At 44.9% G+C, this 20,618-nt stretch overlaps 1 protein-coding gene across 2 annotated transcripts in view; it reads left to right on the top strand.

Annotated features, from left to right (window-relative positions):
* Ipo8 (importin 8) overlaps positions 1 to 19,907 on the top strand; it is a 62,461-nt gene extending 42,554 nt beyond the window's left edge. Inside the window, exons 17-25 of one of the 2 annotated variants that reach the window (XM_038318845.1) lie at positions 2,169 to 2,235; positions 3,821 to 3,946; positions 5,227 to 5,324; positions 8,120 to 8,215; positions 10,260 to 10,480; positions 12,154 to 12,359; positions 14,001 to 14,198; positions 16,708 to 16,824; positions 17,816 to 19,907. In XM_038318845.1, coding sequence (XP_038174773.1) covers positions 2,169 to 2,235; positions 3,821 to 3,946; positions 5,227 to 5,324; positions 8,120 to 8,215; positions 10,260 to 10,480; positions 12,154 to 12,359; positions 14,001 to 14,198; positions 16,708 to 16,824; positions 17,816 to 17,838 — 1,152 coding nt within the window. In that variant the 3' untranslated portion in view covers positions 17,839 to 19,907. The remainder of the gene's footprint in view (positions 1 to 2,168; positions 2,236 to 3,820; positions 3,947 to 5,226; positions 5,325 to 8,119; positions 8,216 to 10,259; positions 10,481 to 12,153; positions 12,360 to 14,000; positions 14,199 to 16,707; positions 16,825 to 17,815) is intronic. The other variant, XM_038318846.1, reaches the window with a different exon arrangement.
* The last annotated feature ends 711 nt before the right edge of the window (positions 19,908 to 20,618 follow it).

The following is a 20,618-nucleotide window of genomic DNA, read 5'->3' on the forward strand; positions in this document are numbered from 1 at the left end:
TCCTAGGTCAGCCGGGTCTACTTTAGTAGGTCTACTACGTAGGTAGTGAGTCCTAGGTCAGCCGGGTCTACTTTAGTAGGTCTACTACGTAGGTAGTGAGTCCTAGGTCAGCCGGGTCTACATTAGTAGGTCTACTACGTAGGTAGTGAGTCCTAGGTCAGCCGGGTCTACTTTAGTAGGTCTACTACGTAGGCAGTGAGTCCTAGGCCAGCTGGGTCTACACAGTGAGACTGAGCATGGGTGCAGTCTGAGTATATGTTGAATACTGAACAGTTAAAGTGTTGAAAAGGTCCTTGTCAAACTCACTGCTTACTCAGTTCTCCAGTTACCGTACATTGCTCTTCTCAGAGGTGTAGTTTTTATCAGTTTTTTCTTTTGCCATACTAGCAAAACATGAGTACATGTATATGTCTTTCATGAAGATGATAGTATATTTTGCTAGAATTCCTTCCTGGGGGAGGAGTATGAACAGCACCTCTCTCCCTCCCTCCATCTAAGGTCCCAGTGACACCAGAGTGTGATTCCACCACAGTTACCCTGCAGAATCATTGAGTTTATTGAGCTTAGATCATATGCTGTGTAATGTTTCCTTACACTGTGAAAAGATGTATCATTGTGATTGATTAATAAAGAGCTGAATGGCCAATAACTAGGAAGGACGAGGTTAGGTTGGACTTTGGGGACAAAGAGTACTCTGGGAAGAGCCAGGAGATGCAGAACAAGCAGAAAGTACAGGAGGCCACGAGCCATGTGACAGAATGTAGATTATTATAAATAGGTTAATTTAAGTTATAAGAGCTGGTTAGGAACAACCCTAAGCTATAGGCCAAACTTTGGTAATTAGTAAGAAGTCTCTTATCCGGGGCTGGCATGACAGAGGAAGACTTGTTACAATGTGGGGAGCCCAGTGTAGCCACACTGGAACTCAGCACGGATGCTGGCTTCCTCACAAATGGAGTTCTCTTCAGTTACCCCTCCCCTACTTCAACCTATGTCCTTAGCCCCTTCCCAAGACCCCAAAACCACGTGCATTTAGGGCAGAATTAAATATATATGGCTAGAAGGATTCTCAAGTTCCGGTCCAATGACTGCCCCATACCCTCCTTTGAGGAATGTTGGTAGTTGGCAGGTCCACTCCTGGTGGACTCTTGACTCTTAGTCACTGCTGATCTGATGAAGATGGGAGTTGTTCTGCTCAGGAGGTAGAGCTGCATAACAACAAATCGTGCAGTAGTTTTAACTGACATGTTCTACTCAGCATCTCGTGATTCTTCCGTATCAGTCAGTAAGCATATAGTTTTAGTGGTTTTAATAGTATTTGTAGAGGTAAGAACTAGTAGCTGGCTGCTCTGCTTCTCTGATCTTTCAGCATTTATCCCTGTATCTGACTCAGTTTTTATTATTAAAACAAGTTAGAACATTAAAAAAATACCAGAAAAAGTAAAAGAATTATTGTATAACCCTAAGGAAGTAAAGAAAGTCACAACCAAAGTAAGAAACCACCTGACTGCAAAACTGTCAAGCATGTGAGTGTGCAATCCTGAGATCAGAGCGCCTGTCCTCCTGCCCCTCACTTCTGACACAGCCGTATCGTGTCATACTCGTCATGTGTGAGGGTGACAGTCTCTTCGTGAGCTTGAGGCTCTTCTTTATTATTGTTTTATAGGCTTAGTTGCTTTTCTGTCAAGTTGTTAGAGTTCATGTATAAGGGGAATTTAATGTTGTTTGCGATACCACGGGACTGTTTCATTCTGTGTGCCCTTGTCTTGGTCTTCTCCTGCCCCTGGGCGGGAGTACTTGACAGTGTTGCAGTCAGGTGGTTTCTTACTTTGGCTGTGACTTTCTTTACTTCCTTATGGTTATACAAGAATTCTTTTACTTTTTCTGCTTTTATTTTTCTGTTAAGCTTTTTGCATAGAAATAGTTGATCCATTAGGAATAATTTGCTGTAGAATATGAGGTAGGAAAGTATCTAATTCTCATTTTCCATGGATTTAACTTCCATTCCTATCATTGGTCTGCTTTCAGAATTCTCTTGTATTTTTACGTATTTAATTTTCACATGGAGATTATAACTTCCCTGAAAAATATCTGTGGATATTTTATTGGTATAATATTAATTTAGAATGACTACAGTAAATTTTAGACTCTGTAAAATTTGTCTTTAGATCATACAGCAGTTGGAGAACATCTGCCTGAGAATCATCGACCTTGTTTTACGGAAGCATGTCATTGGTAAGTTCAGAGGTCAGAGAAAAGGTAAACTGAGATTTTTTTTTTTCAATTTGATGAACTCAAAAAGTACACTCTTTTAGCTCTTTAAACTTAGGCAGACAGTTTTGAGAGAGTGGAACTTGCGTTCCTTAAACTTGAGGCTCAGCTTTCTGATATTAACGAGGTATATTCTCATTCAGTGGTGAACTCCTAATGTGTCCAGAGAAGAATTTTTGTTTTTAGGAAATTTAAAGGATGGTGAATGTAGTGTCTGCATTTTCAGTAGAACTGTGGTGGGGCTGGGGATGCAGGTCAGTTTGTACCCAGCACCAACAGACCCCGATGTGGGTGGGACTTGCCTGAGTTCTCAGCTTCTCAGGAGCTGGAGGAAGATCAGAAGTTGGCTACACAGTGAGTTTGAGGCCAGCCTGGGCTACTTGAGACCCTAGTGTGGAGGGGCAGAGGGAGAAGGAAAGAAGTGGGGGAAGGAGAGAGAGAGAGACAGGGAGGGAGGAGGGAGGGAGGAGACTGGGGTGACGTTTATCTGGGATTTGAAAAGTGCACATGACTAGACAGCTGTTTCACCAGGAGTATACATTAACCAAAAAGCTGTGAGCTTCCAAGGTACACACTAGGAAAAGCAGAGTTTAGAAGTTAGATATCTCTGCTTGGAAGTAAGAGTCGTGCGTTTTCTGATGAAATATTTAGATACAGTTTTCTTTTGACCAAGAGTCATGATAGTGCGTATGAATACATAGCATTTCTTTGGGCCTCTTATGGTGGGTATAAAGTGTTCTGGGGTAAATAAAGAATATTGTAAGTTCTATAACTTGAAGAAATGCTCTTTTATAATTATTAGTAAAACTATAAACGAGATAGTAATGTATATTATCTCTGTATCATTAAGCTCTCCAAAAAATTACTAATAGTTTATACATTTTAATCTACATGATAGAGGTATGCTAATACAGTTATCTTATATACTTGCAATATGAATTTATAGATAGAAATTCTATTTTATGCTATAAAATAAAAATTTGGTTCTCTTGTTATTGGTTTTTTTTTGTTTTTGTTTGTTTTTTTTGAGACAGGGTCTCACTATATAGCTCTGGCTATACTGGAACTCTTCTTTGTAGCCCAGGCTGGCCTCCAGACATCCATCTGCCTCTGCCTCCTGAGTACTGGGGTTAAAGATGTGTGCCACTATGCCTGGCTGAAATTTGATTTCTTTTTTTTTTCTCCACAGGATTTCACTATGTTGTCTTGGCTTTGCCTGGAACTTGCTATGTATACCAGGCTGGCCTTGATCTTAGAGATCTTCTGCCTCTGCCTCCAGAGTGCTGGGACTAAAGGCCACTATACATGTGCCACTATACCTAGCCTGAAATAGAAATTCTAGGCTGTTGTTGTTTTAGCAGTGTGAGCAGATTGCCGCTTTGCCTTGTTGAGTAGAGGATAGATTTTAGAGTTGAAGGAGCCTCGCTTATGCTTCTGAGGAAGCTGTTCAGGAAGCTGGTGGCTCATGGGAGCAATGTTTTTAGTCCTCTGTGTGGTCCCTTTGATCTCTTGTTTCCTCCCATTCTAACGAGAGGTTTTTCCCTTCTAGAATTCTATGAGGAAATCCTCTCTCTGGCGTACAGTTTAACCTGCCGTGCCATCTCCCCACAGATGTGGCAGCTCCTGGGCATTTTATATGAAGTTTTCCAGCAGGATTCCTTCGAGTACTTTACAGGCACGTAACGGTCACACTGCAGCTCTTCTTTAGACACACTCCCTTAGCGACTGATGATTAGTACTAACCAGATGCGGGGTGCTTGTAGCAGTGTTCCAGCCCTCAGGCAGGTAGAGGAGGTGGCTTTGCCTTGTTTCTTATGTTCGTTTGCAGCCAGAGCATATATCCATGTGTTAATCGAGTAAATATTTCTGAACACAGCTATGTTCTAAGCACTGCTTGCAGCCCAGCCATCTGGCAGTGAACAGCTGAGCCCTTCTCTAGTTTTCATTCTTGTGGAAGCGGGGGTTGGCAAGGGTGAACTAAAGGCAACCACTGAGAACCTTGGCAGTGTGTCGGGTCGTGCTGCTAAGGGAGACGCGGTGTCTGAGTGCTGCAGCAGTGCTGCGGGAGACGGTGTCTGGGTGCTGCAGCAGGGCTGAGGGAGACGGTGTCTGGGTGCTGCAGCAGGGCTGAGGGAGACGGTGTCTGGGTGCTGCAGCAGTGCTGCGGGAGACGGTGTCTGGGTGCTGCAGCAGGGCTGAGGGAGACGGTGTCTGGGTGCTGCAGCAGTGCTGCGGGAGACGGTGTCTGAGTGCTGCAGCAGGGCTGCGGGAGACGCGGTGTCTGAGTGCTGCAGCAGTGCTGAGGGAGACGGTGTCTGGGTGCTACAGCAGGGCTGAGGGAGATGTGGTGTCTGGGTGCTGCAGCAGGGCTGAGGGAGACGGTGTCTGAGTGCTGCAGCAGGGCTGAGGGAGACGGTGTCTGGGTGCTGCAGCAGTGCTGAGGGAGACGGTGTCTGAGTGCTGCAGCAGGGCTGAGGGAGACGGTGTCTGGGTGCTGCAGCAGTGCTGAGGGAGACGGTGTCTGGGTGCTGCAGCAGTGCTGAGGGAGACGGTGTCTGAGTGCTGCAGCAGGGCTGAGGGAGACGGTGTCTGGGTGCTGCAGCAGGGCTGAGGGAGACGGTGTCTGGGTGCTGCAGCAGTGCTGCTAAGGGAGACGCAGTGTCTGAGTGCAGCAGTGCTGCAGGAGACGGTGTCTGGGTGCTGCAGCAGTGCTGCGGGAGATGCGGTGTCTGAGTGCTGCAGCAGGGCTGAGGGAGACGGTGTCTGGGTGCTGCAGCAGGGCTGAGGGAGACGGTGTCTGGGTGCTGCAGCAGGGCTGAGGGAGATGTGGTGTCTGGGTGCTGCAGCAGGGCTGAGGGAGATGCGGTGTCTGGGTGCTGCAGCAGGGCTCTAGTGGGAACATTCATTTCTGCTCCTGTTGCACACATCTCAGTGGGCTTCTGGATCTTTCCCCAGACATGATGCCGCTCTTGCATAATTATGTGACAGTAGATACCAACATGCTGCTGTCCAATCCAAAGCACTTGGAAGTCCTGTTCTCGATGTGCAGGAAGGTAGGTGCAGCCTCAGCTGTCACGTGAGTCTTGGCAACATCTGGTGTTTAGTTTACCGGAATAGACTTGTCAGTTTCATTTTAAAAATTAATTTGTGATTGTTGTAATTTTAAAGTTTCACAATATGTGTTATACGTTTTACTTACGAGTGTCACTTCTGTATTTATGTACTTTGAAAATTTTAAGTAAATACAGCCATCTCTCTGTACCCATGGAGACCCTGTGGATGTCAGACTCTGTGGTCCTCCAGCCTCATAACTGACAAGTATGGTATCTGCCCATAGCCCCCGTGCACATCCCGCTGTGCACTCAACCCACCTTTATAATAGCACCCAGTACAATGTGATGTACAGGTGTTAAACAATGTGGGCCAGAGAATCAGGACCAGCAGAAGAATCTACAAAGTTAGTGTAGACTGAGTTCTAAGAAAACATTTGACTTATGGTTGGCTGAACCCATGGATAGAGACTCAGCCTCCTGTGGCTGTGGAGGGCCAGCACTCTACTCTTCCTTCCATTCTTTTCCTTTCTACAGTATAAACTTGTGGGTGCTGGAGCGATGGCTCAGTGCTCAAGAGCCCTGTTGCTCTTGCAGAGGACTCAGAGTCAGGTTTGGTTCTCAGCACCCACGTGGTAGCTCACAGCCATCTGTAACTCTAGTACCTGTGGATTTGAACGCCTTTTTCTGGCCTCTGTGGGCACCAGACATGTACATGATGCACATACTTACATGAAAGCCATACACTTACATAGATAAAATTAAATAAATCTAAAAAGAAAATTTAAAAACATAAACTTGTGGATTTAAAGTGATGGGAAAACTAATGATACAGTTTGCCAGTCTGTGAGAGAATGGCACCAATCTTTACCTTTAATTAATTGTATATTGAAGCCACCTGTGTACCTAGATGTAGTTAATTTGAACATAAGCAGCATAAAACAATGATAAAAGTTTCAAAAGCATACTTTGTGATAATTCATTGATGCTTATGCAGAGACATAATTGTCCACTATGTTAACTTAATCCTCATTTGGTTACATCCTAAGAAGTTTTTGATGACTAAGTCATGTTTACCTCCTTCAGGTAAGTGTGTGTGTGTAAATATCAAGCTGGCAGGCAGATTGTGGAAAGTTCAACTAGTCAGAAACCAAGAAATTTAGCTGTGGAATTAGAGGGAAAGTAGCTATAATGCAGCCCATGTTCTCATTAGCAGGTAGGTGTATTGGGGCTGGTGAGAGTGCTCAGCTGGTAACTAGTGTCTCTGGTTTAGGTCCCAGCTAGATTATAAACAGCTTACAAAGTTGTGCAGATGTCTTATCCATCCGAGATTTTAAACCTTCTGTAGCTCTGTGATAGCCCCTTGATGGAACCATTCCCACCTGTTGGTCTTCAGGTTTAAGCCCTGGGTCATGGGGTGTTGAGGAAAGGGGGACGGAGAGCTGCAGTAAATCAGACAGTTGTGTCCCATTGCAGTTCTGCTCCTGCAGCAGACAAAGGCCAGGCAGTGTTCACAGCGGGGTTCTTGTCAAGTAGGTGACATGTAGCTCATTTTTAGTTCTAATACTAGCTCATATTTAAAGAATTCTTGCAATGCATCAGGCATTTCCTGTGTGCTTTAAAAATATTTAAGTGTGTGTGTGTGTGTGTGTGTGTGTGTGTGTGTGAGACTGTATTGCTCAAGGAGGCTAGAAGAAAGCATCAGGTCCCCCGGAGCTGGTGTTACAGGTGGTTATGAGTGTCCCAGTGTGGGTTCTGAGAACCAAATTCTGGTCCTCTGCCAGAGCATTCTTAACTACCGAGACATCTCTGTAGGCCGTCCCCCACCTTCCCTCCCCAATATTCTGTTGAGACAGGGTTCTACTGTGTAGCTCTGACTGGCCTGGAACTCATTTTGTTTACCAGGCTGGTTTGGAACTCACAGAGATCCACCTGCCTCTGCCTTCTGAATGCTGGGATTAAAGGCATGTGACACCATGACAGACTCTTTTAAAAATGTTTTTGATAACATGAATTAATTATACATAGTAATGTTTCATTATAACATTATTTTCATACATGCACTTGTATGTCAGTCATAATTACTCATTATTGCCCCCACTTGTCTGGCTCCAACTCCCCGTGACTCCTTCTGTCCCAGACTGGTGTCCTGTGTCCTCCCACACCTCAGTCCTATGAACGTTCATGCCTGCTCCCCTTTCTGTGACCCAGTCAGTTTTCTTAGGGTTGTGTACATGAGCACTGGCCTCTTGCCAATGGCTACACCTGTGAAGAAAAAATCTCTTGTTTAGCAACAATTCTGGGCTTTTTGATCCTATTTAGCCCTAAGACATTCGAGAACCCTACTTTTATCACTGGGCTGCTGCTTAGTAACCAGGTTTCAGAGCTTCTGTGTTGGAGCCAAGTTTGAACTCAGGTGTGTGGCTCCACAGCCTGTTTGTAAATTACCTTTTTGCAAACAAAGATCAGACAGGCTTTGGGCTCAGAGAGAACTGCCTGCCTCTGCCTTCCAATGCTGGGATTAAAGGTGTGCACTACCACACCTGCCTAGCCAATTTCTTTTCTAAAAACTGTGATCCCTGCAGGGTTGATGGCACAGGCCTTTAATCCCAGCACTTGAAAGGCAGAGACAGGTGGAGTTCTCTGCGTCTGATGCAGGCAGTCCACACAGTGAGTTCCAGGCTAGCCAGGGCTACATAGAGATCGTGTCTCAAAAAACAACAAAGCTTATTTCTGTGACTGAATTCACAGGGGTTTGCTTCCTCTGACACTCATGCTGAGCTAACTTGTTACTCTAGGTACTGTGTGGAGACTCGGGAGAGGACGCCGAGTGCCATGCTGCCAAACTCCTGGAAGTCATCATCCTTCAGTGCAAGGGAAGGGGAATTGACCAGGTGATACACGTTAGGAACGCCTCCTCCTGGACACTTATGTAAACATGTCCATGCCTGACTGATATTCTACTTATATTTTGATGGAAAGGTAAAAAGGCAGCCATAGTTTGTGTTTGCTGATGCAAATCCTATTTGAATGATAGAAAAAAAAAAGACTCAAACATTTGTGGCAATGTTAACAATAACGGAAGACAAACAGGAGCACGTGCAATAGAGGTCAAATGTGGCTTGCAGCGTAGGAATCGTGGGCTAGCTCCTGCTCTGAGCAGTTAAACAGAGCCCGCGAGCCGAGAAATGACAAGGGCAGAGGCCAGGGTTTCGGTTGCTGAGTGTGCTACCAATGAGCTGGTGTTCTGTAGATGAGCGAGGAGGGAGGCTGGGAAGGGAAGAGCAGGATCTGCAGCAGGAGCTTCTGTAGAAGGCATGAGGTGGGAGAGCTGGGTAAGGGCAAACACCTCGGTTTGCCTGCGGAACCTGCCCTGGGTAAGGAGGCCATGGGCAGCAGCTGGTGGGAGCAGGGCTGTGCTACCCACACTCACTGCCTGCAGGTGGTCATAGATGTTCATTAAACACGTTTTCTAGGGCCAAATCTAGGGAAATGAGCCACACAGAAGCCGACAGAGTCCCTTGCTGTGCTACTGACGTGTGTCCAGGAAGCTGGGTTTATATTGTTTTCCAAGTTAACTGTGGGATGTTTTCGCTTCTGAGCCCTAGGGCCTATTGATTTTTGTCTTGAGATAGAAAGATGGGATGTGATGACTTCATCTCGTCACCAGCTTAGGAGAGTTGTATTGGGTGGGAAACGGTGACAGCTTCCGTTTGGAGGGATGTGGTTAGTAGGAAGAAGCTGGATAAGTGCCGTCATCTGGACCAACCTTGTATAGTCAGCAAGAGTCTGCAGCGTGATACAGTGAGTGTGTGCTAGTCCTGGACTGTGGAGGGAAGCTCGTGACACTGTGCCGGCCAGCTAGGACTGTAGGTGATGGACACCGCATAGCACCCCCCGCTGTAGCCTGGACAGAGCTCCTCTGGGCTTCCTGTCGGCGAGAGGAAGCCTTGTGAGTTATTTCTACCAGAAGGGCTGGTGTATCTCGTCTGGGATGCCAGTGCTGCTGCTGCTGGTCTTTCATTCATTTATTTATTCATTTCTTATTGGATAATGTATTTCTGTGAATATATTTTCCTAAGTTGTCAGTCTTCTTTTTAATTTAACAGAAGGGATAATTGTTATATTAATTTTAAAACCTAAAGGTTTCTTTAACTCTTGGTGGCTTTACATATGATAGAAATTCATTAACTTTAGTTTTTAAACATGTCAGAAAGGTTTTTTTTTTTTTTTTTTTTGCAGGGAGGTTCTTGAGACAGGGTTTTTCTAAAACTTGCTCTGTAGACCAGGCTGGCCTCAACTCATAGATTCCCCCTGCCTCTGCCTCCTGAGTGCTAGGATTAAAGGCATGTATCACCATGGCTGGCTTTCCTTGTGATTTTACTGATTTTTAGATAATTATTTCACCATGACTTGTGATTCTTAATGTAGATGGTATCAGACATGTGTGACACAATGCAATCCAATAACAGTGAGTTTCTAAATGAGAATCAATGCTTGAGTTAGCATTGCAGTCAGGGACTTGAGATCCACAGTATTTTTGTTTTCCCCATCATTTTTGAGCTTTCATGTGTAGCAGTAAGATTTTGTTTTTCAAGAGACAAATGGATCATGGCATAGTCTCATCATCTATTTCCAAATTGGCATCAACCCTGTCTTTGTCATTTACCTTGAACATGGAAGTGGCTGGGTGAACGAGCTGTTTCCCGTGACTGCAGTGTGGACATTAAAGGGAATGAGACTGTCACGTTTTGTCTACTTGGTCCCTTGGTCTCTCTGAGTTTGGGAATATATGTCTTTAAATATCCTACACACAGTTGAAATAAGCACTTTATTTAGTCACAAAGACAGATTCCTTGGGGACACAGCCAGCATCAGCCTTCGGGAAGGCTCTTGGCTGCAGAGTGTGGTGACTCTTGCTTCCGTCCCACCCTCCAGTGTATCCCGCTGTTCGTTCAACTTGCCCTGGAGAGATTGACCCGTGGGGTCAAGACCAGCGAGCTGCGCACGATGTGTCTTCAGGTGGCAATCGCTGCTCTCTACTACAGCCCCGAGCTGCTGTTCCACACTCTGGAGCAAGTCCAGCTGCCACACAACCCAGGACCCGTCACCTCGCAGTTCATAAACCAGTGGATGAGTGACACAGATTACTTCCTTGGGTATGTGCCCTGTGGGTTTTACACGGCCTTGATGCTTTGGGAAGGTTTAGTTTTTAAACAGTGATGTGTTGAGAGATAATCTTTAAATTTTGGGGTCTATTTTTAGTGTATTATTATTTAAATTTTTGAAAATTAGGAATATTTAAAAAGATACTCTGTATCTGTGCCAGTGTATGTGTGTGGGCACAGTGTGTCATGCCGTGTGTGTAGAGGATGTCTGAGGACAGCTTTTAGGAGTGATTTTGTTCTTAAGTCATGTGGGTCCAGCACCTTTGCCTGCTAATCCATCACTTTAATCCAGAAAATTAGGAATGTGTTTTGAAGTATAACCTGATGGAAAGATATATTATATAATATAGAATATAGAATAGTTGTTTTTAATTTTGTTTTCAAGAAAGATTTCATGTGCCCAGGTTGGCCTTGAATGCTTGATCCTCCTGCCTCTACCTTCTGAGTACTGGGCTTGTAAGATTCAGTTTTATTCATGTATATGTGTGCACCTCTGTGGATGCTTACTGCGTGTATGAATCATGTGTATGTGTGCATCTCTGTGGATGCTTACCGTGTGTATGAGTCATGTGTATGCGTGCATCTCTGTGGATGCTTACTGTGTGTATACTGTGCAGGGTGGGTACCCTCAGAGGCCGGAAGAAGTGTTGGGTTCTCTGGAGCTGGTGTTGTGGATCCTGGGCATCAATCTCAAGTCCTCTTAGAAGAACAGCAATTGCTCTTAACACTGAGTCCACCCCCAACTTTTGTCTTAATTTTTGATGTCTTTTTTTTCTTACGCCACAAGAGGGCGTGGGAAACCTCACACACGGGACACAGACGGTCCACGCTGCTCTGTGACAGAATCGAACACGGGACCAGACCTGGGTTTCGAACCCGGGCCCTCGGACTCGCAAGCGCTGCGCTTAACAGGCCGAGCTATTGAATTTTTGATGTCTTTAAACAAAGGAAATAATTTCATAGAAAAATATGTCTAACATAAAATAGCCAATCATTTTTACCTTTGGAATTAAAATTTTCTCATCTGTCGGTAGATGTGTATGTGTAGCCACCTAGCATGCTGACTTTTTGAAATACTGTTTGGACCTGGGGTTGGTGTGGATGGAGCATCTCTGCCAAGAGAGCACAGTCTGGAGAGCCCTTCATTTCTCCCATTGTATGCAGTCTTACGCTGCTGAGCAGACATTTCAGCTCTGACAACCTCAGATATAGCTCTTTCATTAATCATAAGTGGTTACAGCAAGATGACTCTGTTCCTGAAATCAGGTCTTTTTATAGAGCTTAGGCTGGCCTGGAATTGCTCTGTAGTTGAAATTTATCTGGAGTTTGCAGTACCCCTGCCTCAGCCTCCTCAGTGTTGTGGCAAGAGCTGGCTGGTTGGTTGGTTGGTTTGTAGAATTTGGTTTATAAGGATTTTACTTGCTTTAGTTTTTCTAGAGCAGTGGTTCGCAACCTCTTTGACCTCTATCTCCAAAATAATACATAATGATTCATAACATTAGTAGGAAAAGTACAGTTATGAAGTAGCAGTGAGATTAGTTTATGTCTGGGGGTCCCCACAACACAAGGAGCCATAGTAAAGGGTCACAGCACTATGGAAGGTTGAGAACCATGGCTCTAGAGTTTCCCTCTGACCGCATCTGCATGGTTTTCAACATTCGCAGACACCACGACCGGAAGATGTGTATAATAGGACTGAGCATCCTCTTGGAGCTGCAGAACCGACCTCCTGCTGTGGATGCCGTGGCTGCACAGATCCTGCCCTCCATCCTCTTCCTGTTCCTCGGCCTGAAGCAAGTCTGTGCAACACGACAGATGGTCAGCCGTGGAGATCCCGCAAAAGCACAGAAAGCCAACATAGAGGAAGATGGTAAAGCCTACTTATGATTTGTACTCTAGTTGATTTTACTTTTAAAAGTAATTTATCATTAATTTGTTACTATAAAAATTAAATTATTTTATGTGCATGAGTGTTTGCCAGCAGGCATGTTTGTTTGTTCTATGTGTGCCTGATATCTGTAGAGGCCAGAAGAAGGCGCTGGATCTTCTAGAACTGAATTTAGATCACTGTGAACCAGGCCAGAAGGAGACGCTGGATCTCCTGGAACTGATTTTAGATCATTGTGAACCACCATGTGGGTTCTGAGAACCAAACTTTGGTCCTCTGCAAGAGGCCCACTGAGCTATCTCTCCAGCCCCAGATTTTGCTTTAAAAATTTTTAAAAAAGGGCTGGAGAGATGGCTCAGAGGTTAAGAGCACTGGCTGCTCTTCCAGGGGTCCTGAGTTCAATTCCCAGCAACCACATGGTGGCTCACAACCATCTGTAATGAGATCTGGTGCCCTCTTCTGGTGTGTGGGCATACACGGAGGCAGAATGTTGTATACATAATAAATAAATAAATCTTTTTAAAAAATTAAAAAAAAATACTTACACTTGTTTGTGTGTGCATGTGTGTGGAAGTCAGAAAATAGTGTACCGGGGTTGGTTCTCTCTGTCTACCACGTGGGTCCTGGGGATTGAACTCAGATCTTCAGGCTTGGGGGCAAGCGCCTCACTCACCGAGCTGTCTCACTGGCCGTGCGTGACTTACAGATTTTATTGTGTGGAGTACATTTAGATCTGTGCCCCTTGATTCTTAAAACTCTGTGACTTCTAAGTGGAGCGTAGAAGGTGGTGTTCTGCCTTGAAAAGCGTACATGTGAGACTCAGATGGTCTTGACCATGCGTTAGCAACTGAAGACTTACTTTTGTGTATATACTAACAAGCTCAGTGAAAGTAGCCACCATTAACTGATTGACTCCCAAGATTAGGTGTACCCTGTCAGGACAAGAGTTTTATAGACATTTTTTTAATGGTTCTTAGGTAATTTATTTTAAAAATTAAAATTTTGAGAGGTTTAAGGTTTAAACAAATTTAGTTTAAAATGGATGAATGCAGGCAGTTCAGTCAGTCAAGAATCACAGGGCTGGCAAGATATTTCAGTGGATAAACATGCTTGCTGCCGAGCCTTATGATCTGAGTTCAAGCTCCACAACCCACATGTCAGGGAGGGAACTGATTCCTGAAAGGTGTACTGTTGTATCTGGGGTAGACATTAGAGTGAATAACTATTGTCTAGAAGTACTTTGACCTTGAAGAACCATTGGAGTAAACAGTAAAGAATCGTTGCTTCTTTATAATTTCTTACTTTCTTACCTGTTTATTGGTTCATAACTAGTATGGTCTTGGGGATACCCCAGACCTGGGAGTTGAGTCATTGGGAACGGGAGCCATTCTGCGTTTCTTCCATGAGAAGACAGGGCGGTCTGCAGCTCAGCAGGGTGTGAGCAGGCGAGCCCGGCAGCATTCGTGATGTGCAGTCTGAGCTGCCGAGTTTGAGAGGGAGATGCAGTCAGTCTGCTACGGTGAGGAGAAGCTGATAGTTTAGATAGATCCTGTGCTGGTTTCACATTTCCGGATTACTTCATTATCCTTGTTCTCACTCTTTACACGACGACTGGGTCCGCAGAGGAGATCTCCAGTGAGGAGGAGGGGACGGACGTCTCGGCTCCAGCCGTGCAGTCGCACGCCGGCAGAGGCGAGGAGGAGGAGGACGACGACTGGGATGAAGACGTGCTGGAGGAGACGGCCCTGGAGGGCTTCAGCACCCCGCTGGACCTCAGCAACAGTGTGGACGAGTACCAGTTTTTTACACACGCTCTACTGAGTATGTCTTCGCCTCCCCCACCTCCGTTCCTCAAACCTGAAGATTTTTTTCAAACATCTTTAATTTCTTCCTGTTAGAAGGTGTTTTTGGATCTGCCCCCATCTTGGTATAGACTCTTTAAGATTTTTTTCTTTTGCTTTAGAAATATCCAAACACATTTCAAATGATAAAGGTTAGAACAGTAAACACCGAAAGCCACCCTAAACCCCCATTGCCGTAGCAGCAGCGTCAAGCTGAGCCTGCCAGCCGTCTTCACAGACGTCATTTTAGGCACAAGTGTCTACATGTTGTGCTTGGTCTCAGACAAGAATGGCCTTTTGTTCTCTTTCACAGCTGAGATTTTATTGGTTGAGGTGCATGCCTTTATTCCCAGCACTCAAGAGGCCGAGGCAGACTGATCTCTGAGTTCCAGGACAGGCTCCAAAGCTACACAGAGAAGCCCTGTCTCAAAAAACCAGGGGTTACTGTATACGGCTGTAAACACTGGGTGGCAGGAGTTGGGAGGAGCTAGGGTAGACACTGTCTGCATGCACTGTCAGTGTTGGCACATGGGCCCGAGGAAAGCTTTGCCATTCTCCGAGCCTCATCTGGGGAAAACTTTGCCACTCCCATGGGGCTGAGGCACTGGGGTCCTTGACTTAGCTATGCTCATGGCAACAACACACATTCAATCCAGAGCTGCAGTTGCTTCCTACAGATAAAAATAAAGAATAAGTCAATGAAATCCTTTGCAAATTATTAATATAACCGTTGTACTGAAAAAAAAATCCTTAACTTATGTCTCTTATTTGCTTTATGGTTAAATAGTAGTTCTGTGGTTATGTTATCTTTTTTTTTTTTGAAGACAAAATTTCTTTATTTGTATATCTGTACCTTTATATTTATCTTCAAGTTCTATAATTTCTTTTTTTAATTTATTTTTTATTTTTCCATTCAAAAATTTACACTTCCTCCCCTCTTCCCAATCCTCTCCCGCTCCCCTACTCACCCTCCTTCCTCCCCCTCTCTGCTTGAGAGAGGGCAAGGAACCCTGCCCTGTGGGAAGTTCAAGGCCCTCCCCCTACATCCAGGCCTAGGAAGCTGTGCATCCATATAGACTAGGGTTCTAAAAAGCCAGAACATGCCGTAAAAACAAGTCCCAGTGCCTTTATCAATGGCTTCTCAGTCAGCCTCCATTGTCAGCCACAATCAGGGAGTGGGGTTTGATCACATGCTCCTTCAGTCCCGGTCCAGCTGTATTTGGTGAGCTCCCATTGGAACAGGCACACTGCCTCAGTTGGTGGACCAACCCCTTGTGGTCCTGACTTCCTTGTTCATCTTTTCCCTCCTTCTGCCCTTCAAGTGGACCTCTTTAGTTTCTACTGTTGGATCTTTAAAATTCTCATGTGTGCATTCTATTTTTGCCAACTAGGCAATGCCAACATAACACACCACCATTGTTTAGTTCTGACACAGTGTACACTCTGAAAGCCAGCCGTGAAGCTAGAAACAGGAAAGTGTGCTCCAGGATGTCATGTGTAGATACAGCATGTATCCTGACCACGGCAGGAGCTCTGTAGATACAGCATGTATCCTGATCGGGGCAGGAGCTTTCGGGTCTGTACAACCTGAACATGCTCAACAGTTGAGAAGCTCCTCTCGTGGGGTTGCACAGCCATCTGTTGGGAAGCTTGAATAGACCACTAAGAAGCCTCTGAGGAGTTCCTGGGAAGGATGGCATAGGACTGAGGGTGACTGCCTTGAATATGGGCTCTTTTTGCCCAGTGCAGAGTGGCTATAAGCTGTTGATCTATTATGGTATTTTATTTCTGGAAGTAATTAGGTTTGAAGCTCAGGAGTAGAACAGTATGGAATTCGATGAGAAGAGTGTGTAGGTGTGTAGGTGTGTAGTGTGTAAGTGTGTAGTGTGTAGTTGTGTAGTGTGTAGGTGGAGGACTTTAAGAGACAGGCAGAAGGTTTGATGTGGGATGGGGAAGCTTTGCAGTGGTTTCCTGAGAGACCAGAAGAGCTCTAGTGATTGAAATGGGAAGTTGAGAGCATTTAGAAAGAATATGTTAAACTTTGTTTCAGTTGTGTTAAATTTGAAGGGTTTAGCTGGAAAGGTCCAGGAAGAGAAGGGAAGGGTTTTTGCACAAGGCTGCAGATTTGGGTCCTCAGTGTAGAAACAGCTGTTGTGGATGGTCTTAGGAAGAGTGTCCGAGGAGAATGGTAACAGTGAGCCCGGTGTTTCCCAGGGTCAGAATTTTAGGGAATATATATATATTCCATATATATATGAAAAACTTCAGAAGAAGATAGACAAAATTAGGGGAAACCACAGATTTGTAAAGGGGACTTTAGTTGGTAAATGGGGTCTGAAACGATGGTCTGTGGGGATCAGTTTCATCACCCTGTCTTATTGCCCAAAATAGTTTTATTAAGATTTGATCATACTACCTACTTTTCCTGAGATATTAATGGTCACTGGCTTTCTTACCTCCTCTCCTCCAAACCCCCTGCAATGCTGTAGCTGTGCAGAATCGGGATGCTGCCTGGTATCAGCTGCTGGTGGCACCGCTCAGTGAGGACCAGAAGAGAAAGCTGCAGGAGGTGTACACATTTGCGGAGCATCGGAGGACAATGGGAGGTCAGCCATCCTTTCCACACTGTGTGTCAGGGGGTCACCATCCACCTCGCTTGATTGGCTGAGGGCCACCATCTGCCTCGCTTGATTGGCTGAGGGCCACCATCCACCTCGCTTGATTGGCTGAGGGCCACCATCCACCTCGCTTGGTTGGCTGAGGGCCACCATCCACCTCGCTTGGTTGGCTGAGGGCCACCATCCACCTCGCTTGGTTGGCTGAGGGCCACCATCCGCCTCGCTTGGTTGGCTGAAGAGTAGCCCTTCAAGATAATGAAGAATTCCATTGCCATGTGGCTGTTCTTCCTTTGATTTCATGATAGGCTCTTGCTGTGCAGCCTAGACCTCCCTGAACTTGTAATCCTTCTATTTTGAACTGTATGTTACTGGTATGTGCTCCTTCTTCTGGACTGTATTGTAGGTGGAGGCTGCTTATTTCTTTCCTGGCCGCCCAAACCCAAATAATCTCTCAGAAACTATATTAATTACATCACTGCTTAGCCTATTAGCTTGTGCATATTTCTGGCTAGCTCTTACATCTTGAATTGACTCATTTCTATTAATCTGTGCTTTATCACGAGATTGTGGCCTACCGGCAAGGTTCCAACATCTGTCTCCTCCGGCTGCTGCAGGGTGTCTCCTGACTCCACCTACTCTCTCCTCCTCTATCTGCTTGGAATTCCCATCTTGCCCTAGGAATCAAAGCAGCTTCTTTATTCACCGGTGGTATTCATAGCACACACAGGGGAATCCCACATCACCTCCCTTTTTCTGTCTAAATAAAAAGGAAGATTTTTAACTTTAACATAGTAAAATTATATATACAAAACAGTTATCAAGCAAGAATTATAGTTACAATATTTAGTCCATTTACATTTGGCAAATTAAGAAAAATTCGCTATCATCTATCCTATCTTTGTGAGTCTAAAGTCTTTAACGTTACGTTCAGTGCTCTTGCCTTAAGCATCCTTTTATGTCTTCCCTTCCCTCTTTTCAGTAGCAGGGAGGCTTCACATTTGAGGACAAGAGCATCTTCTCTGTGTTTATCTTTGGGGTCGCGCCCAGCAACAACTGAAAGGCGTGTCTACCGTTCACCGACCAGCATCACCGCTGCTGCTGCCTTCACGGACTGCGTGAGGCCAAGAGGGGACAAGGGGCTGTGTCATCGGCATCAGGCAGGCAGCCACGGACTCGCTCGCCCTTCCCTTGATCCTTCTTAACCTGGAGTATGTACTTTTCAACGGCTACTGTAATGTATGAAATTAAAGAAAAGCAGAGTCATTGAGTGGAAAGGACAAAGCATCTGGTCTGAAGGCCAAACGCTGAGGGGTTAGATTAGGTATCAGCGCATGCGTCTCAGGTTTTTGCCTTGCAGAATCAGTGGATTTATGCGGATAACAGTGCCTTCTGTTGTACATGAATTATCAGAAACAAATTTTTTTGGAGTGCGTTGCAATTTTTTTAAATCACAAAACATATTTCTAGATATCCTGTAAACCTTGGTTATATGTCACTTCATTCTTCATTTTCCTCTGCATCGACTGTCAGGCAGTTAGTGCGAGTCTAGCTCTGGTTTCAGAAACATCCTTGCTCCTTTGACCACCCTGTGCCCAGTGGCTTTCTTCAGGGGTCGGAGCTTCGGCCGTGACTGGCTCTTCCTAAGACATCCATGGCTTTCCAGAGAACTGCTCTATTCCCTTCTCCGTCACATTTTCCCTCGTGACTGGGGTGATGTTTCTTTCAGGATCACAGATGTATTGATTATGTCGGTCACCTGCTAAGTTCAGGCTTTCCCCACTTCTGGGCACCAGCAGCAGGGGCCTGTTAGTCACTGGGCTTAGCAGCAAGACTGAAGTTCTTATGAATCACATGTTTAACTATACTGTACGGGTTGGGGGGCATCCAAATACGAAGGCAATTTCTGGGGGAGGACTTGGTCGCTACTTACCATTCCAGCCACGGTAGACAGGGCCCAAAGCATTTTATAATTTTTTTCTTTTCTCCTTCCAGCCCTCCCTCCTTTCTTTTTAGATAGTCTTGCGCTGTATGCAACTCAGGCTGGCCTCAAAGTTGCATCCCTCTTGACTGCTGTTGACAGTCCCAGCTGATTTTTAACTTCTTTTTAAGTTGGAGTCTTGCTACACAGTTCTGGCTGGACTGGAACTCTGCGCAGCCTAGTCTGGCCTCAGACTTGCGGCAGTCCTCCTGCCTCAGCTTCCCAGGGGTTGGAGTTATGGCCCACTTCAGGTGACCCAGCAGATCTCACTACCTGCTTTCTCAGAGTCTGAAATTTCTCCAGCCTGATTTAGCTTGTTCTCTATTATGGCTCAGTTGGTTTTTAAAAATTCTCCAAGGGTTGGTCTTTTGGTCAGCTGGGTTTATAGGTGAATGATGTCAGTATTGTAGATGACTTTTTCCTGAACTGTTCAAAAGCCGAATATGAACCCCACAGTGCTTTTATTTAGGAAAATGAAAATATGTCATCAGGACTTGATGTATTTCTGGATGTGATACAAATTTTGTTTCTGTGAAATGTCTACAGTGTAAATTTCCATCAGCAGCTGGCAGAATTTTCTGGATGCTTCCTGAATTGCCAACCCTTGCTCATATATTTTATTTTAAAATTTAGGTTATTTAATTTTTCTTTTAAAGAAGTATCTTGAAAAGCCATAGGTTTCAGAGTGAAATGGCCCTGCATTTCCCCACCCCTCATTTTTCAGGGCATCAGAGCTGCATGACCCCCAGCAATTAGAAGGGAAAGATTGCATTGTGGGGGATTTTAGATCTTTGAAATTGTTTGGTCTCCCCCATGTCTCATGCGGTTTAATTGTAACGTAGGTGATATGCCTTCACACTGGATCTCGGGGGCATGGGTTTTAGAGATGTTGCTTTGTGGTGGATTGTCATCTGCAGTTGTAAAGGGAAGGGAGACTCCTGCACACCACCACACCTTGTTTTTGAAGCCAGAGTTATTGTATGATTTTATTACCAGAAGTGCTAACCGGAATGTGATCTGGTTACCTTGGAAATGCAGGAACTTACATGAATGTACTGTAAAATAAAGTGTGGGCTGATTCCCACCAACTGAACTCTGCTGTGTGGACTGTCTCCTGGAGCGTGGAGGTGACAACTTGTTGGCACGTTTTCCTAACTTCCAGGAACCTGAAACAAGAGGGTTGTTGGTATTGAGGGGAGAGCAGGTAACATCAGAACCACAGGTCTCCTCGTGAACAGTGTGAGCGTGAGAGTACTTCTATAGGCCACGGGAGTACGTCCTGGTAGGCAGATGCTAAAGAGGATGAGAAAGAACCACGGGTTTGAGGTCATCCTACACTGTACTTTAGGAGCCTGTAAAGGTGACACATATCTGCAGCCCGTGGTAGCAGGCAGGAAGATCAGAGGTTCAAGGCCATCCTCACCCACATGGTGAGTTAGAGGCCAGCCTGGGTCATGTATGACTAGCTCAAAAAAAAATGTATAAGAATTTAAAATATTAAAAATTGAATTGAATAGCAGAAAAGGATTATACTCTGTGGTCACACGGAATTCATCTTAAGGGATCTGAGAATGGTTTGACCCTATAAACATACCTGCAGGACCAAACCATCATCATTTCGAACAGTATTGTGAAAGTATTTGATAAAATTTAGCATCCTCCAATAATAAAAACTTTAAAAATCAGGTATAGTAAGAATTTGCCTCAACATAATTTTATATATAATATATTCAGATAATACCATATCATAATATAATATATTCAGATAACACCATATTAAATGGGGGAAAGTTGAAAGCCTGCC

The sequence above is a fragment of the Arvicola amphibius genome, chromosome 2 (genome assembly GCF_903992535.2).
Source record: "Arvicola amphibius chromosome 2, mArvAmp1.2, whole genome shotgun sequence".
Lineage (NCBI taxonomy): Eukaryota > Metazoa > Chordata > Mammalia > Rodentia > Cricetidae > Arvicola > Arvicola amphibius.